At 27.7% G+C, this 20,721-nt stretch overlaps 1 protein-coding gene across 1 annotated transcript; it reads left to right on the forward strand.

Moving 5' to 3' along the window:
- Nucleotides 1–17,158: 17,158 nt before the first annotated feature.
- On the forward strand, nt 17,159–19,476 carry LOC113864972 (60S ribosomal protein L11). The gene is made up of 5 exons (XM_027499247.1): nt 17,159–17,275; nt 17,361–17,468; nt 17,562–17,604; nt 18,674–18,869; nt 19,082–19,476. The coding sequence occupies exons 1-5, from the start codon at nt 17,273–17,275 to the stop codon at nt 19,278–19,280; spliced, it is 549 nt and encodes a 182-aa protein (XP_027355048.1). The 5' UTR covers nt 17,159–17,272; the 3' UTR covers nt 19,281–19,476.
- Nucleotides 19,477–20,721: the final 1,245 nt, after the last annotated feature.

A 20,721-nucleotide genomic window follows, 5' to 3' on the forward strand; every position in this document is an offset into this window, starting at 1 on the left:
AAAAATAAAAATATAATTTTTTAACTATGAAACATTTATAATTAATGCTCAAATAATATTTTAAAAATTATTTATAAAATTATATAAAAGCTATTATAATTATTTAATAATTATCAATAATATATGAAAATTAAAAAAATATGTAAACTAATTTGATGATAAAATATTTATATTTTATTAATATTAAAAAAAATTTAATAGTAGGTTTTGTGAACAGCTTTCAGACCTGATCAAGCCACCTAAATAAATCAGGTTAAGTTTAAAATAAAGTCTTTAATAAATAACGGTCAGGCTTAGACTTAATGATTATATGTCTGTTTAGAATAAAGTCTGACGTGATCTGTTTCCATCCCTATCCACTTTTAAATGAGACAATAAAGTGGGACACCAACTAACTATTATTTTTGGAAGATATTATTCTTTCTATTATATATTATTTAGTTTTAAATATTATATTTTCTTAGAATAATTAAAAATTACAAAATAGTAATTATATTTTTGAATTTTAAATAATTAAACACACATATATGAAAATACAAAAAAATTAAATAAATTTTTAATAAAAAATTTACCTTTAGTTGCATAAATTTAAAGTGTATTATGTAATGCTCTAAAAGTTTTCGTGAGTATGTATCTATAAAATTTAGACAATAAAAAAAAGACACATGTGAAGTTAAAAAAATATTATTATATATAATTATTTAAAGTTATATTATTTGTTATATAGTCTTAATATTATTATTATATATTGTATATATTTAATTTTTTATTTTATTTTTATAAAAAATAAAAAATATATATATAATAAAATTATTCAATAAATAATATAAATAATATAACTTTAAATAAATTATATATAATAATATCTTTTTAATTTGATATGTGTTTCTTTTTTATTAGTTTAAATTTTTTGAATGCGTGTCTATAAAAAAATTTTAGATTGTCACAGAATTTATCTAAATTTAATAATCTTGTTTAAAAGTCAATATATATTTGTTTATATTATGACATATTTTAAAATTTTTATATTGAATCAAACTAGTTTAGTTCAGCCACCAACCCTGGACTTTAGGTTCGCAATTTCCAAGAATTTCATTCTACTCTTCAAATTTCACGTTTAATTATTGCATTATGAACGTTATTTTGGTCTCTACCAATGTTGACGTGTGGCCACAATCGAGCATGCGCGCGTCGACTTCTCAGCGTTTTGCATTTTTTTTTTTCTCTTTTGACTGATAATGTTATTTTGAATAATTATGTTTGACTGATATTAGTGCTGCGTCATGCGCCAAACTTATAATATTAGTTATTAATTTTTGTTTTTTTATAAATATATAAACATATAACATGAAAACATTATACATATAACCTCACTTTAATTTTCAGATTGTTTTATATATTATTTTTTATAATATTTAGTAAATTATCATTTTTATTATATGGCAACATTTTCAAATATTTTTTATTTTTCAGTCTTTTGAATAATATTTTAATTACTATAATGTGAATATTTGAGACTTAATTTACGAAAAATCAATAACTATTTTAGCGTTCATTACATCTTTTTAAAAAGAATTTATTAAAAAATCCAATTTAAAACATTAGAAATTTAAATGAACTAAAATTAATATATATATATATATATATATATATATATAAATTATTATATTAGAATATTTATTTGTTTTAAACTCTGCAAAAATCATTCAAATCAAAATGAAGGAGAAAAAGTCTAAAGCAGCAGGAAGATAAAGATTGACAAGGGTAATTCATCCAATTTCACGTGAATAATGATAAGAGGATAAGGTTCGTGAAATTAAAACAAAAGGTGAAATTCAAAAGGTGGAGCTTTTCCATTTGGAGAATTATGAACGATTAAATAATTGAGATCGACAAGAATTCTTTCAAAGATGAGGTATTCAAATTAGTATTCAAATTAGATGAGTTGATCTTCAAATTCAATGATCAATGATGGAGGAATTAAATAATTAGAATGAGACAGTGAATTACTAAATTATGCTTAATATCTTCCTTTAGAGATCATATCATGTCAAAAAATTAAAGTCTTCTTAAAATATTATATGGACTGTTGCAAAGGTTAGAGATCAAGTTTGATTGTGAAACTTTTGGATAAGAAAGATTAAATTAAATTAAATTAATGTCTACTATAATTAAGAGTGTTCTAAGGAAGCAAGTAAAAATAAAAGTCATGGAATTAAATGATAAAGAATATTATCATTATTTCTTATTGAAAGTCTTTGATTAGTTTTAATTCATTATCTCCTTGTTTAAAGATGATGACCATTGAGACTATCATATAATGAAAAATTTTAGATTATATTTACCTAAAGTACTAGGTTGAGAATAGATCATATTATGTCAAAAAAGCTCCTGTGGTAGACTTATCCACCGTATTCAGGTGCACGACCTAGATCAAATTTAGATTAAATCAGATGAAAAATTAAAATAAAAAAGTACAAATGATAATAGATTTACTTACTTTAAGAGAAAATTCATTAAATTTTTTTCTGAAGCATTTAAAGTTATAGGACAAGAATTGGTAGTATATGTAATAAGAAACTTTATCATAAATATATGATGATTATTTATTTTAATAAATTAAACATTTTATATTAATACAACTTTTTATGATATCAATTAAAAGATTTAATTTTGAGATTTTTCTTAGGATTGTTCTTAAAATATCCTGAGACTTGAGACTTGAGATTTAATCTATGGCACAAAAGACTTGGTCAACCCCATTTTAAGAACAATTTCCTTTTATACCTCATAATTCGGGAGAACTATGTGATGATGTTTGTCATTTTGCAAGACACAAAAAACCTGTCATTCAAATATAGTGATAATGTTTCTAATAAAGCTTTTAATTTGATTCATGTGGACATTTAGGGACTTTTCTCAATCTCTTCTTTCCAAAGTCATAAACACTCCTTAACTTTTATAGATGACTTTAGTCAATTCACATAAATCATTCTTTTACGCTAAATGAAAAATAAGGTAGTTACTCAAAAACTTCATTTCTCTTGTTGAAACACAATTTTTTTTTTTTTTATCAAAAGTTAAAACAATGAGGAGTGACAATGACTTAGAATTATTAATGTCTACCTTTTATCATAAAAAAAAAAATTCATCATCAAACTTCTTGTGTGAAAATCCCTTAACAAAATGGTTTTGTTGAGAGAAAATACCAACACATTCTTAGTATAACAAGCGCACTATAATTATAAGCAAATCTCCCCAAACAATTTTAGTCTCTTGTTGTCAAACATTATGTTCACATCCTTAATAGGTTGCCTAGTAAAGTCATTAATCATAAAACACCTTATGAAATCTTTTTCAACAAACTATCATCTACATTCATTTAAAAGTCTTTGGTTGTTTGGTTTATGCAAGCACTATCTTTGGTTGGTTGGTTATAAGTATGATTCTGATAACGAAATACCAATAGTTTTCAAAAGTTCACGCAAGAAGAATGAAGGCACTAACAGATGTAATTGTTGGAAGATATCGCTTAGCTCTACTTCTCAATTAATCACCTTCATGGTTTTGAATTTACTAGAATGCTTTTTTATTTTATAAAGATCTTAATGACTGTTTCATTCATATTTACCTGTATGCTTGTGCCATATTTTACAACCTTCAAATATATTATAATATGAATGATTCCATGACCTAATTATGGCACACAAAACAATAACAATCATATCTCTCTAAATATCCACATAAATAATCCTATTAGAATGTTGTTGTCAACAATATGCTAATACTAAGTGAGAGAGAAAGAGTATGAATACATACACTTAGAGTTCACATCTAACCCTCTTTTTATAAGAGAAAGTTTCTAATAATCATAATCTAGTTAATTGACTCATTTCGTATAACTTTGTCCTAATTAGTTAATAATTTTAATATAACTGGAATTTAACTTTTTTTAACAGCTTGTTCTTTGAGTTCAATCTTATAGTTTTTTTTCCTAATATTTGGTTATAATATTTAAATTTAATATTATAAATAGTAAAAAATACATAACAAGACATCACTATTATCTAAATACTAAAAATGTTATTAAATTGACATAATGTACTTGTGTTAATATATACACCATACAATTGCTCCTTTTTTTTCATATATTTAATTGAATATAATGTTCAATTATTTTTCCTTCATATTTTAGTAAACTTTTTCAATATACCACTTTTGTTACAAGAGGAACTAATCTCATCTAGGTCACTTTCTTTCTTCCGCTTGATTTGTTTTATATCTAACTTTAAATTTTGCAACACTTTGTTACAAGTAACATTTGATAAGATTAAAACATAGAATTTTTCATGTAAGAACAATGATTCTAGGTCAAAGGACTATATACACCATTATACATTGAGAACTATTTATGATACTTGTTTAATGTTTTCATATTAAGTTAATCCAATACACCATTACTCTTAATATGAATTTGTGTAAGGATTTTATATCATATGGTCTATAAGATTCAATTATCAGTTTACTGACATGTTAGTATTAAGTATGATTTCACAATCAAGTTATTTGCTTGATATCATATACAATATTCACTATTTTAAGGATCTTACTATTTTTTAAAGAAAACTAAATCTAAAATGTCTTAGTTAATTTAAATATATAATTATAATACAAATAATATGTTTATATCATACTCAATCTCAATAGCAAGAGGATTTAAGCAAATAAATTCTTTTTAGACCTAGATCATATCATACCATTTTCTTAAAAAAGAATGTTTTTAATTTAGCATAAATTAGAGTTAAAGGTGAATAATCGCTACTTATGAATTTGACTCACCTAAAATAGGACAAATAATAATTTGAAAAATCATTAGCTTATTCAAAGCAAAAAATTTTAGAGAATTTAGTTATCTCAGTCAAAATATTATTATTCTCTAACAAATAAAAAAGAAAGATGAGAAAGGAATTGATGGTTTTTTTACTACAATTTCTTTTTATGTTGAGACATGTAAACTAACACTAATTAGGAATGATTATTGTTGATGAATAGTCTTTTAAATTTGTCGAAAAAGAGAAATTTTAATATTACATAAATGTTGTATACCTAAATTAAACTCTCCTAAAAGAAAGACTGCTGCAAGAGATCGTGAGAATCTCTATAACATTGAAAAAAATATGTTGAAAATTGTATTTACTATTCCAAATTAGTGTTTATTTAACTTTTGATTATTAGAGTATTATTTAGAATTTAAATTATCTTGTCTTAGTGTCTTTCATTGATGATGAATTAAAATTGCATAAAAGGATATTATATTTTTGTGAGATCAAGAATCACAAGGTTGTTGGATTCATATCTTGAGCTATGATTTCTATCAAGTGAGTTTTCTTCTTTGAATTTTGTTTTACTAACCTACGAAATTGTTTTTCTTTGTTATTTGATGATTATTTGGTTAATGTTATCTTGTTGTAATGCAGTTGGTTAGCCTCGTTGCCATTGAGATCACTAGTGGTTGAACTGAAATTCCTAGAGAGATATGTGGAAGATAACCTGTTTTGTGATTATGTAGTTGTGCTTTGTGTTTCAGTCACAAATATTACATGCTTTGGCATTTAAATGAAACTTCAAGTTCAAATATTCATTCCTTGTTTAGAGAAAAGATTAAATTTCCTACATGAATTGTCTCTTTTCATAACTCAATTGATATTGAGAAGTCCTCACTAGCTTCCAAGCCAATGGATATTTAATATGGTATTTGTCAATAAGCTTCAAGAGAAATTAAAATACTAACTTAATTTGAGAATGAACTTTTTTATTATTTTTATTTTTTTGTGGATACGTTAAATTACTATTTCTTCAAAATTATAGGACTAGATCACTAGATTAAACATGTTTTTTTTTTTTTTGTCAAGGGTAACATGGCGTGGATGTGAGTGCTACAAATTGGTTGCTTTTACAGTCACTGAAATGAATAAGGCTTGTTTGGTGTTGGAAAATTATGGTAGCTTGAATCTTATGCCCCCATCAACTTGTTAATCCTTGAAAAATTATAATTTTTGCTATAAATCATCAACAAAGCTATGATTTCAGAATGGGGTCTTAAGATTTGGAGGAAACAATAGGGTTCTTTGTGAGAGGAAAGGAAAAACTTTCACCTATGTGTAAAACGATGTTGTATATGTCAAATCAGCCTTATCACATGTCACTTAAAATGACATGTTAGCATTCTATTAGGGTTTGTCAACAATGTATGGGTTTAAGGACTAAAATATCCAATGGAGATGAAAGTCACATTCTAACGTAACATTTTTAATATTTCAAACACTAAAATACCTGATGCTAACTATTTCAGGGATCAAAATGAGAGTTTAGTCAATTTATAATATTCTCATTTCTTTACCCCCTCCTCTCAATCCCCAAATAGGAAATAACATTGGTAATAATAATGGTTATGTTTCTATGAAATCATTGAAACATAATTTTTGAAGTTGTAAAAATAAGCTTGATTGAAAAAGATAAAATATATAATATCATTTTATTTGCATATACTTTTCTCTCTTTAATTTATATTGAAATATATTAGCAGAAATATCATTTTTCTAAGAAAACTCATAGACATCAATTTCTTAAAATTGTTATTTGTTTAGTAAATAAATTTGCAATAAAAGAATAAAAATACCTACTTTCAATATTTAAAAGAATGAGTAGTTACCAAATGAGAATTGATTATTTAAGTATTTTAATTATATAATGAACATTCTTACACGAAGACAAAGGACATGCTAAGTTTGTAGGGTATTCAGATGCAGATTGGGTAGGATCACTTAGTGATAGGAGGTCTACATTTGGCTATTGCATCCTTATTGGCGAAAATCTATTTTCTTGAAAAAGAAAGAAAAAAAGTGCAATTGCAAGGTTTAGTGTAGAAGCATCGAGCTATGACTTTAGCCATTTGTGAACTTATATGGCTTAAATAATTAAAGACTTAAGATTTAGAGAAGTTAGACTGATGACACTTATTTGTTATAATTAGGCAGCTTTACATATTGCGTCAAATCCAATTTTTTTATGAGAGGACTATACACATTGAGATAGACTGTCACTTCATTAGAGAGAAGATTTTATCTGGAGACATTACTACTAGCTTTGTAAATTCTCATGATCAACTGACAGATGTCTATATCAAGTCTTGAAGAGGTTCTCAAATTAGTTATATATGCAACAAACTTGATGCATATGATTTATATGCTTTGCTTCAGAGTGTTGGAATTATGTAATTATAGTAATATTATAAATAGAAAAATTAGTATCTTAGGGAAGATATGAGCGGTAGAAATACCTTGGAGAAGAGAGGGTGGTGGTGACACTGACAGTGAGTGTGGATGTACCACAGGTCACACATCAACACACTATCCTCCTGACTCGACCTCTGACTAACATCTTTACTAAAGGGCCCATGACTGCACACGCTGTATCCGTGAGGCGGAGGCTATTCGTCGACCATCCATGGTGAAAACTAAATAAATCTATAAGGTTGAGGGTATCAGAAAACTGTGATCACAATGCCATAGTGAGCGTGACTACATGTAATGAGCTCACGCGTGTGTGTGTGTGAATTGATTGAGGGTGCAATGAGCCTATTTGGTGAATTGAAATGGAATGTTGAAAATGCATGTTCGAAGGGCAAGTGTACTTCTTAAATTAAGTTCTCAAAATATCGTCACACAACGATTGATTTCCAATTACTAAGAATTTCATAATTCAATTGTTTAAGCTTCAAAGATATGAGATTAATTAAAAACAAGAATTTATAAAATCAATTATAAGATTAAGAGCAATGAATACAATGCACTTCTTGGTTAAAGATGTTGAGTGCACAAATACAACCCTCTTTATTTTCACTTTCAGCAATGACTTGAATCATATCAAATGCTTTCCTGACAAGTCTCTCTCATTATTCTTACCCGAAATTATAATATTGTTAGACTCAAACATTTTATAAAGAGAAGAAGGAAAATGCATAAATGATTCCAATCAGCATATCCTTCATTCACATTCATCAAATGAAATAAATTTCCCATGTTAGCAGTAAAATATGTAGTTCTCTTACAATTCTACCTTCTTGAAAGATCTCCCAAGAAACATTGAAAGGAAGGTAATCTGAATCGACCACACCCTTCACAAAGCTCAAGTAACTGCAAAATAAATAAATAAGTAAAATAAAATTGAAGCAGAGGGTACTTGAAGAAGGAACAGAAGAAACATTAAAAAAACACAAGGTCTAGCATATGTCATTTGTGCTCTTCAATACTTCTTGCTCTTTCTTTCTTTGGTAGATGAGAAAATCGACAAAAGAAGAGGAGTCGAGAGCCAAAATGCATACAAAGCACATATGACACCTCAGAGATTGTGCAAGATTTGTATGTACAGATGGTAAATAATGACTTGTGATATGATAGTGTGATTAAAACTGGTCACACATTTGGATAAACCATTTTTCTATAAAATTAGGAATGGGCAGGAGATCTAACTGGATGTGAAATGGTTATCCTATCCATCTCCCTATTAATCACAAGTTATAACACAGAGCAGAGACTTGACATTCGTCCCTCTTTCATAATTCATAATAATAATAACAATAAAAGCAGCAGTATCATAAATTTCAAAATACACATGACAAATTCCGATTTGAAGCCCACAACAAACTCATCAGCTCACCGTCAAAATCATCTGAGGTGAACACATGCATAACATACAAGCGTATGTTCTTTATTTTAGTCGTTAAAGAGGTCCTATCCTTGGAACATAAAGAATACTTCTGAACTCAACCTCACCCTGCACAATTTAAAGCCAAGTCAATTCCATAACTGCCAAAAGGAAATGTTCTACTGCTGAGAGACAAAATCATCAACATACCTCTGGTGAAGTGAGTATATGCAAGTGATTCTAAGAATTCATTAAAAGTCTTCTTGTAGAATTTATTGTACTCATCATTTTGGACTTCCTTTGGGCTCTACATCTACAAAAAGAAACAAAGCTAGAGCAGAAAAAGAGGCACATAACTAAATAATAAGCAAAGGGCAGTGCATTAGCATCCCAATATTTTCCCATTTATCAAAACTCAACAGCTGTCTAACCCTGCAAAGTAGCTAACCAACTAAAGGGGATGGAAACCATGACTGATGTAGAACAAATTTACCTCAAATAGAGACAACAAATAACAAGAAATCATTTCATGTTTACATTCTACCCCTGATGATAAGAAAAGCCATGCTGCCTCAACCTAAACTTACTCAATACCACATATGCAATGAGGTTTGTAATGCTCTAAATAGCCTCCAAGCCTTCCACCTCTTGAAAGACAATTTTTTGGGACCAGAACCAAGCTCCACAATGGGAAAGTTGTCTGCATAAACATTGGACAAGAATGTAGCTTGCAGCATCTTGAAACAAGGTAAAATGCATCTAATGACAAACAAAAGAAACTTAGTCATACAGTACATAAGAGGAGATGGAAACATCATTCAACATACTACTAATCACAAGTTCAACCATCCAAACAAAAAACACACGTTGTATGTTTTACCTCAGCATCACCTAATTTAAATACAATTCCATACTACATCTACATTTCATTGCCTAATATAAAGTATTCACTGGTTTAGTGTGTCTACAGTGTGTTCCTTTTTTATGCATTTTGACAAGGCATAATTATGTAGATTATTGTGCCATCAAGGTTAATCCTCAAGTCTCAACTAAGCCGGCAAAAAAAAAATGATTGTGAGCACATACTTCATATATGCAAAAATTAAACAAAAAACTTTCGTGTTCTTACTACCCAAATGGAACCTCCCTAATAACAGCAAAACATTAATTCACATGCAAAAGTAAAAAATCTCGAGTTTTATGGCACAACAACTCAAACTGTGCACTTAACAATTCCAAATTGAATCATCGCATTCGCAATTATTGAGCAATTGAAAATACATTTAATAAAGCAATACACCTTTATAATATGTAGAAGCTGGTCCATTGCATTTTGCTAGGAAATAATGGCTGCAAAAGTTTAAACTATTTCAGATAACACATAGGTGGCAGATAATTAAGAGAATATTTACAACATTTTGTGGTGCATCTATAGAATAGTATTAGTAACAATAATTAATGGAAACAAGTAATTGACACAAACCATAGTGCAATTTTTTCAATAAGTTCTATGTTAAAAAGAAACATGAAAGTAAAGCCTACATGCAAAGATAGAAAACATTGTATCTATTTAAACATTCGAATAGTCAATGCTCCACACCTCATCTTGTTCCCTTCCACACCCAGGAAAAAGTTTCAGTTATGCACAAATTATAAACTTGAAAAACATAGTAGTGAATAACAATGGATAAACAACTAGAGCTTGAATATTCAAAATTTTATAACAAAATAAACACCAATAAGTTAAATAAGAACTTTTACAAAATAAAAAATGACATGGAAAACCACATCCAAAACCTGAAGCAGAAACTGAAGCAAATCCATGGCCTCATAAAATCATGAAAGTAGTAAACTCCATTGTCATGTTGTAAATAGAGAAAAAAAAATGGAAAATTTCCAATAGGGAAAAAAACATTACAAGAACAATATAGGTTGCAAAAGAATAATTAATAAAGAACAATATCCACAAACAACTGGATCTGGAGTATTTAAATTCAAATTTATATAATAAAATAAAATAAATGAAATAATCCCAAAGCAAAAGCAAAGGTGAGAAACAAACCCATGACTTTCAAAAAAAGAAATACAGAATTAAAGATAAATTTGGGGATTGATCTCTTACTTTAAATTTGCTCCCTTTATCTTGCTCTCCAAACATTGTTGTGACGCAGACCAAATATAAATAAATATAAGTTTTTCATATCAAATAACTAGAATAGCAATCAAGAAGAAGTGAGACATAGCAGCCAAACTTTATGAGTTAGGAGGCACTAAATAGCCAACAGCATGCAGCAAGAGTAGCAATTTGTTACTTCCAAAGCATTGTGAATTAAATGAAGTTAATTAGACAAAATTATTGGCAGTCAAATATAGAATGCAAAACTAAATGCAATCACTTAATTCACCAAAAGGCCCTTCAAGAACAAATCTGAGTTTAGCATACGCCAATTCCCAATAATAAAATAAATTTCAAAGAATATAGATGGATGTACAAGACTTCTAAATGATACCCGACTATTGATTTCTTGAGGACCCTAGTGGAATTTTTTAAATAAGTTCTGCATTAAAAAAAGCATGAAAATAAAGCCTAATTGTACCATAAAATAACATATGAGTGGCATTTGCAATGAAATTCCATATTTCTAACTTTCTTTTGCAAAAAACTAGCTAGTATTGGATCCACAATTCAAACTAGTGCCACACAAATCACATTGACAGCACCTCACACAATGATTTCTTGAATCAAACTTGAATCACTTACAAAAATGAAATGCGCAAAGGCTTCAAATGGAAAAACATAAACCCGAATCACATTCCTTTCCAGATTTAGTGTTTCACTCTCACTCTCAAGTGTTTAAGGACAGTGTTTACTCTCAATTGTCATCTCAACATTCAGATCCACTACCATAGGCTTGATAATATTCTAAGATTTCCACCGCCTTTTCACATGCAAACACATATCATGAGGACTTTTGTTATGGTTGTAATGGGGTTAAGGTCAAGGTCAAGGTGGATAATATGGAGGAATGTGGCTAAATCAGAGAGGATTAGAGGATATAGGGTGATGAGTTATTCTGCTGAAGATAAGACTGTACATTCAACCTTCCATTCAATCTGCAGCCTCTTTACTGTTTCTATTATTTTTTTTCCTTGTATTGCACACTTGCTGACTTTTTTTCTTTTTCTTTCTTTTCCTTTTTTTTCATCATTTTTTTTCTTTTTTCCTTTCTTTTTTTCTAGCAAGTATTCTTCATATTTGACAAGTATTCTTGGTTCTTCACACCAAACTCAAGAGACTTTCTTGTTTTCAAGCAATGAATATACAACCCAAAACTCAATTCAAAAACTCATCTTATGATATAACCTATATCAACCAATCCTCAATGATAAGGGACATATGGGTTTTTCACTTCAGACTTGTATGGAGTTTGAGAAGAAAGGAAGGGTAAGAGGGTCAAAACGGCTAGCAAATGATTTTTATGTAAGGTGGGTCAGTATGGTCAAGTAGTTTAAAAGAAAGAAATGCCTCAATCATGCATGTGCAAACATGTAAAATACAATCTCAATCAAGAAACATGTCAAGTTCTAGAGTGAAACCTTAAGTGAGGGATAAACACACAAGAAAAGAAACTTTTAGTGTTTGGGCCCAAATCCTCACTGCTTTTTATTTGTGATAAGAATTTATGCAATTCCAACATTCACTTCCAGCACAATCATTAAGTAGTGAAGAAGCCTTTTCAGTCAACCAAAATGCTTAGCAATGGCAATGAGGTCTTCATGTGCACTTATGCTATTTCAGATTATCGAGAATCCAATACTATGCTAGACAGTGCATTATAGTAACATGAGGACATGGAAATTCATCACAAACATCTCATAATAGTATCAGAATATACCCAAAGACATTGATCAAGGATAATTTCATAGATAAAGTATTCAATACCATCTCTTTTATCTTTTATAAAATACATTACCAACTAATCTGAATATTAAAATTAAGGGGAAAAAATCAATATTAAAAATACTTGTGAACATAAAAAGTAAACACTTGTTCCTTCCAATGAGAAAAGGTAGGGGAAGAGAAGCGAGTATTAGCAAAATTGGCACCACACAAGTTATTCCCAGTGCCAATAGGCTTTTTCCTATTATTTTTGCATGTCATATTTTTTAATGGACATTTTTAACCCTTGTACAGAGTTTCATAACAAAATCGTAATTTTGGAATGCCTGTATACATAGTTTCAAGAAAAGATAAATGTTTACTAACCAACCATGAATATGTAAGCTTGTCCAACAAATTTACTCCTAATGTCCTTGCCTTTGCCACCAAAAGGAAATTTTCTAACTTAGTGAAATTCTGAATTAACTAGCTACCAATGTCAAACAAAACACATGATTGTAATGCATGCCAAGGCCATGGAGACACATCAAGCACTCTAGCAGCATCTATAGTTCAAGATTTGAAGCAAATATATGACTTCAAGGAGCAATAAATCTATAAAAGCAAGAGTGAATTAATTCTTTAGCACCACCCCAAATTATAAAGTTAAGCATTAGATCAAAATTGTTGTATTTGATTCACCAGAAATGAAGGAAAAAGAGAACCTGATTTCCAAATGCTGAGAATCTGCATTGCCTCAATACAATCTAATCATGAACAGCAACAACAAACATACAGAAGCATGAATATTCAAGTGCATTGTGGTTTTCTTTGAAAAAGTCCTCCGTGATTATACACACACGATTACAAACCAAACAAAGTCAAATTAAAAGAGAAAAAAACCTGAGCTTTTGGATACATTCTGCAATAAAAACAACAAACTTATTTACATTTTCATCCATGTCTAGTTTCTTGAATCCGCTCATTGCTTTTGTCCTCTTTCTTTGGAACTCATCGCAGTCAGGGATCGAACACTTAGCGAAGAAAGAGAGAAGAAAATAAAATAATGCGGCAAGATTTATATTCTAAATTGAAATGACGCTTAGGCTTGGATAGCTAAGTAAAACAGAGAAAGAAAGAAAATCAAATTAACATTAAAGAACCTTCGCTCAATGTAGAGAGATGAGAAAGCTTTAGAATCCTTGCATTGTGCTGGTTAGGAGTTAGGAAAGAATAAGTTCTGCCATGCAAGATCCTCTTCCTGAGGTGTGGGGGTGAGTGGAGACAACCTCGTAGCTAGAGCAGCTGGGGAAAGAGAGAGAAAAATCCCTGCAAAAATTAGTGAGCCTCGGTTTTTTTCGATAAGGTAGTTAAATTTTAAAGATGGATGGAACTTATATAACACATCAAAATTTGTTATTTAATTGTTTAATTTGATTATTTTAATAATTTTTTTAACAAGAGCTATATTTTTAAACCTTCTACGAATTATATTTTATTATATTAAATTTTTTTATTTTATGTTTAAAATAATAATATTGTTTACAATATTTATTAAATAAATGTGATTTTAAATTATTATATTATAAAAACTTAAATTTTATTTATTGGTTGAACATTTTCTTTGCATGTACACACAAAAACAAAAATTAAGTTGATGTAATTTTAAAAACTTAAACTAATGTATACTTTAGTTAAAAATAAAATATACATTTATAATATACAATAATACATAATTTGAATTAAAATATAAAAATATTTATATAAATAATAAATCTAAATTATATCATAAAAATAATTTTTGTCAAAATTAAATTAATTTTTAATAATAACTTAAATTTTATAATATTTTTTATTTTCAATACAAAGTATAACTACTTTTATTTTTTATATTTACAAATTTATTAAAGTTTAAAATAATCATTCGATATCTATATTTATATTATATACAAAAATAAGAATTACAATATTATTATCAGTTAATTAAATTGTTAAAAATACAAGAATGTAGTTTTTTGCTACATTATTGTCTGGGCACAACTTCAATAAAATGTCAAAAAAAACAATTTAAAATTACCTTATTTTAGTAAAATATTAATAATTTAAAAATACAATTTTGAATAACATAATTTATATGACTAGCTAATGCACGCCCGATTTTTAATAACTTAAATTTTAAAAATCTAGATTGAAGAGTAATATATTATAACTACTAGTTCTTAATTTTAATTAATTATATATATATATTTTTTATTATCATGGCTCAGTGTAAGATAAGTTAGATTGTGTGTAGAATTTAAGGTAGATAAGCAAATTTATGTATTTGTATGTCAACAATCAAGCAAAATATACATTGAATTAGAAAAAAAATTTAGAAAATATAAAAGCTTCGTCATCTCGTAATACAACAAATATAGAATTTATGAAAAACAACATAAATTGACTTTTGTTAGATTTGTATATAAATTTTGTATAAAATAATATATAGAAAACTTAAATTAAAAATTATAAAAAAATATTATAATTTATAAATATATAGAACTTTAAATAATCATTTTTAATAAATTTTACATAAATATATGAAATAGATAAATTGTTTGTTCAAAAAAATTATAAAAAAATATATAATTGTTAATATGTATTTAAAATTTAATAATTAATAAATATTTACATAAATTAATAAATAAAAGTATAAATTAAACTTTTAATTATTATTCAACTTATAAATTTATATATAATATGTAAGCAGTATAGTTAATTTTACATATATTTATTAATTTATAATAATAAATTAATGAAGTAAATAAAATTAAGTATTTTATAATTATTTTATTTTTTAATTATATATATATATATATATATATATATTGCATTAAGTTTAAAATTTTATATTAAATTTTATTATAAATTTTCTCTTGAAATTAAAAGTTTAGAAACCCAAGTTATTTCAAAAGAAAAACAAATTCTATCAAATTAATATGAACTAAATTTTAAATTTGTAAATATTCATTATTTTTTACTTAAGTTTATAAGCTATTATTCTATATCTATAAATTTGTAATATAAGTATTTTATGTTTATAACTTTTATGATAATGAACTTTTATTTAGTTGACTCAATGCAATGTTGTTATTTTTTTCATACTTTATGTGTTTATTATGATTTTATTTTTTCAACATTCTTACACAAGTCAAATATGATTTCCACAAAAAAAATCTTTAATATTTTTAACAAGAAATAATAATAATAATAATAATAATAATAATAATAATAATATAAAATTTTTATATTTAATACTCAAATAATATTTTTTTAAAAGTAATAAAAATTATAAAATTATTTCTAAAATTATATAAACAAAAATTATTTACAATTATTTAATGATTATCAATAACATATAAAAATTAGAGAAATATGTAACTTAATTTGATAATAAGTTATTAATTTATTTAATATTATTTAATAACAACAATCATTATAAATATTTAATATCATACAAATTTATTTCTTTTTGATTTATTTGTCAATAAGTTTAGAATAAAAAATATGTTATATAAAATAAACATTTCTAATAGATTATTTTATAAAATAATATATAATTATCTAATAAAAATAGATAAAATATTTTTTTGAAAAAGTATTTAACGTATAAGTTAACTCTAATTTAATTAACTAGTAAAAAAATTTAGCTCTAATCCATGTAGGTTAAGAATAAATTAGTTAAGACTGACTCTTTTGACCATTCTAATTTTACAATAATATGTAATTAGATTTTTTTTAAAATAAAAAATAATAACCTTTAAATCTCACTTTGTATTGTTCATGCTTTTAACCTTCATCTCACATATACAAGGACTTTCATATTCTTTAGATTTTAAGAGAATGTTAGCTATATTTTAACTATTCCACATGTAATTTGTCCCCTTATTAGTTCTATATTGTTAGACAAGGTATTTGGATAGAAAAACAAATTAAGGAGAAGTTGTCACATTTTTAAGTTAGGTTGTTATTTTCTTAAATTATAATATATTAGTTCTTAAAACAAAATTGAAGAAAAAATATTAGTTATATTTACATAGTACTAAATGTTTATATTTTTATCCTTTATCTCTCCTAAATTAAAAACTTTCATGTGCTTCTAGGTTTTAAGAAGTCGCCAAATGTTAACTATTTTTTAAAATTTGGTTTAGATAATAAGATAAAATAGAAAATAAAGAATTAGAAAAGAGATATAATGATATTGATGGTTAGGAATTTAACTAAAATATTTTAAAGTTATAAAATTTATTTAAAAATTTTTAAACTAGGAAAACTTGATTGAAAATATAAAAAGAATAATAATAAATATATTAATTTAATCTTTAATTGTATAAATTAGTTTACAATTAAATAAGACTTTAGCATGATAAAAATATATGCAGACAATAAATTCAAATTAAACTCATTCTTTAAATATAGTTTTTCTAGGGGCATAATACGTAAAGTTTTTTCTTTTTCAATTAATATTATATTTTATAACCATCAAATAGATGAACGAGCAGGGGTATTATAGTCAGGGTGCATAAAAAATTTAAAACCCTAGCTATCCACACCACTCTCCTATTAACACAGTTTCTTCCTTCCTCAGACCTGTGCATTGCTTCTGTGCCGCTGCAAACTCTCTCTTCTGTTCCGCTTCCATCTCCGATGGTATGCATCTGCTTCTTCTCTCTCACGCGCTTCTCTTTCACTCTTCTAATTTTAACCCTTTCTTGTTTTCGATTGTTCGCAATAGGCTTCAGAGAAGAAACTGTCGAACCCCATGCGGGAAATCAAGGTTCAGAAGCTCGTGCTCAACATCTCCGTTGGTGAGAGTGGCGATCGTCTCACCAGAGCTGCAAAGGTGAATTTTTTTATCTTTTTATTTTTGCATTTGTTTGTATTTTATGTTTAGTTTTGGACCCCTTTTTTACAAACTTGATTTCTTTTGTTAAAGGTGTTGGAGCAGCTCAGTGGCCAAACCCCCGTGTTTTCCAAAGGTTTTTTTTCTTTTTTCTTTTTTCTTTTTCCTTATATATTTGGTTAATAGTGAAACTCTATTGCGATATTTGTTTCTATTACATTTTATTATTTTTAAAAATGTAATGTAGTTTTCTAATTTGTCAGTAGAGATATATGGTGTTTTGATGCATGGCTTTGCTTTTTTGTTTTTTCTAGTCTCTAGTTTCCTGTGTTTTAATCCTATGATGGAAAGGAGATCGAGTGTTAATGTAACTATATAGCATTCTTCTAACATTTCTGAACTGAAATATGTCTCTGTTTGAATTAACTTATTTTGAAGAAAAAATGTTTTTTTCTTCTGACAGATTTAAAGAAAAAGATAATTTTTCTTCAAAATAAACTGTAAACCAACAGGCATGATTTAGGTTCACTGGACTTCGAATTTTTGATTTATCTGTGTTTGCTGCTCCCCTCTGTAAATGTTTCAATTTGTTTAGCAGACATGCGGAAGTGGTGGTTTCTTGTGATTTATTTATCCATTGAAGTTAATGATGTATAATTTGTAAAATCTGTGAAAATGTAGAATAAATGGATGTATTAGAATATATTGTTAGTGCTGTTATGTGACTGCCGGGAACTCGAGCAATAGCTGTTCTGAATGCAAATGAAAAAGTAAAGGCTCTATTATTGAGTCATCAGCGGGGGTCTGTTCATTGGCCACCTGACTGCCTCTTGGAGCCAAAATGAAAATACCAGAAGAAGATCCTTGAAATACTTGGATTGATGCTTGAGAAGAAAGGTTTTTCATTTTTCCTAAAGCATGTAGTAATCCTCATGCTTAGTGCATGTTTGGGAAAAATGTTTTTTGGGGGAAATAATCACTTACTTTTCAAGAGCCCTCTTGGGAGGCTGCTTTGACCCTTTTGATTGTCATATTATATTTCCTCTGTGACCTTCTAATTTTGCTTGTTTGTTTTGTTTTTTACCGTTCACAACATTTTTGAAGATGATGGAATGTTTATTCAAAATGCATGTTAAACAAAAAAAATTTCTTCTGGTTGCAACTGGCTGTTCTGATTGTTTCTTGAATTTTTTGCTTGTTGACAGCGAGGTACACTGTCCGTTCTTTTGGTATTAGAAGAAATGAAAAGATTGCCTGCTATGTCACTGTCCGAGGTGACAAGGCAATGCAGCTTTTGGAGAGTGGATTAAAGGTGAAGGAATATGAGCTTCTGCGAAGAAACTTTAGCGATACTGGCTGTTTTGGATTTGGTATTCAGGAGCATATTGATTTGGGAATCAAGTAAGCAGGAAATTGCTTCTTTTTTTTGGTTAAAATAAATTTACATTTGTTATACTTATTTAGCAGTATGTGAATTTGTTATAAACTCGGGTAAAATTTTGCATACCTTTTTTCATATTTTTAATCCTTTGATGATTCTTCAAAGGAAAGTGGCTAATGCTATCAGGTATTGGAAATTTGGTTGTAGCATACTCCTAACTGTTTTGCTTCAGGTATGATCCTTCAACTGGTATCTATGGAATGGACTTCTATGTTGTTTTGGAGCGCCCTGGTTATCGTGTTGGACGCCGTCGTCGATGCAAGTCTCGTGTGGGGATCCAGCATCGGGTCACCAAGGAGGATGCAATGAAGTGGTTCCAGGTGAAATACGAAGGTGTGATCCTTAACAAGGCACAGACGATTGTTAGTTAAATTGGGACTAGTTTGAGGAGTTTACAAGTTTTGTTATTTTTAATTTGATGTTTCTTGAGATAGTAGCTTAAATTTCTGGGATATTAATGCGTTTGTCATATGATCTGTTATAAAGTATTTATTTCTGATCATTTATTTTTGACATCTATGTTAAAATCATGCTTTTGACAAGTATTCAATATTCTACATTTTGCTTTCATATTGCCATTTTCTGTTGGAAGAACACATTTAGTAATAACTTAGTTATTATTGTCCACTGCAATTCCCATCAATTTCTGGTCCTCTTATTAGGATGTTATTCTGAATATTAGTTAAGTATTTTTAGAAAGAAATGGGTAAACGGCTGTTTTTACTTGTAACCAAGGGAAATGAAGCTAATTGGAGGAGTAGTGAGAGACCAACTTGATACCGTTGGTTTTAGATTCAGAAAAATGATCCTTCGAAAGTTTCGGAATGGTTAAGAACAGAGATGAATCTGTCTCACGTTCAATCCAAACGTACTTCTACTTTACAAAGAAGGTCCAACTTTTTTTTGTCTTTTACAAAAAAAAAAAAAGAAGACCAAAAGCAATTTTTACAATTTTTTAAAAATATCATACTTTCTTCAAAGAATAAAAGATTAAAAAGTAAAATCTCTGTAGAAATTAATTGAAAGAGACCGTTTACTGTAAAATAAAAAGAAGCTCGTAAATGCTAGCTATGCATATGAATGTTTGCTGAGAAAGCCTTTTTAAAGCTTGTACTTGATTTCAAAGGTTCAAAGCCATAATATTCATCAACGTTAAGCTAATCAAATGCCAATACATTGACTAGAGTGTCAAATAAAGTGGTGCAGACATGCAAATCGAAGAAAATAACGTCGTTTGATCGCAACCAGCCAATTACTAGTTTTTATCAGTTTCGCCGATTTTGGACCGGTTTTTAGAACATCCAACTGGATCCATTGGACCGGACAGTGGACCAGTTCACCGGTCCAACCAGCCAGTTCGATCCAGTTTCGTGAACCATAGCATAATGAAATAAAATCTTGGCTACAAACCACGTTGGATTGCTATATATTATAAACATAGGTAGAATAATTTGATTGGGCATAATAACATGATGATGTTAAATAAAGAAAGACGTGATTTTTCATCGAACAATAAAATTATTATTCATTATAGGATCTACTAATTAAATTTGATAAAAATTATATCTTTTTAATAACAAAATTATATTATACTAATTATATCAATCTATTTAGAGAAAAAAGAAGAATTTTATTTTTATTTATCTGTCTCTATATTAAAGACACTATTAATTATTATTTTAATATCCATGTCCTTTTGTCCTTTTGTCCATTTAAAATATTTATAATAGTTAAGTATAACCATTAGTTTTAAGAAAATATGTACATTCTTTAGTGTCTACAATTTCTCTTCTACTCTAGACAAATAAGTAG

This window comes from Abrus precatorius, unplaced genomic scaffold, assembly GCF_003935025.1.
Source record: "Abrus precatorius isolate BTA unplaced genomic scaffold, Abrus_2018 Scaffold4, whole genome shotgun sequence".
Classification (NCBI taxonomy): Eukaryota; Viridiplantae; Streptophyta; class Magnoliopsida; order Fabales; family Fabaceae; genus Abrus; species Abrus precatorius.

Excerpts from the sequence above, each read along its gene's own strand:
- LOC113864972 (XM_027499247.1), top strand. Across the intron at positions 17,605-18,673 it reads AACCCCCGTGTTTTCCAAAG|CGAGGTACACTGTCCGTTCT; the intron begins GTTTTTTTTCTT and ends GCTTGTTGACAG. Across the intron at positions 18,870-19,081 it reads CATATTGATTTGGGAATCAA|GTATGATCCTTCAACTGGTA; the intron begins GTAAGCAGGAAA and ends GTTTTGCTTCAG.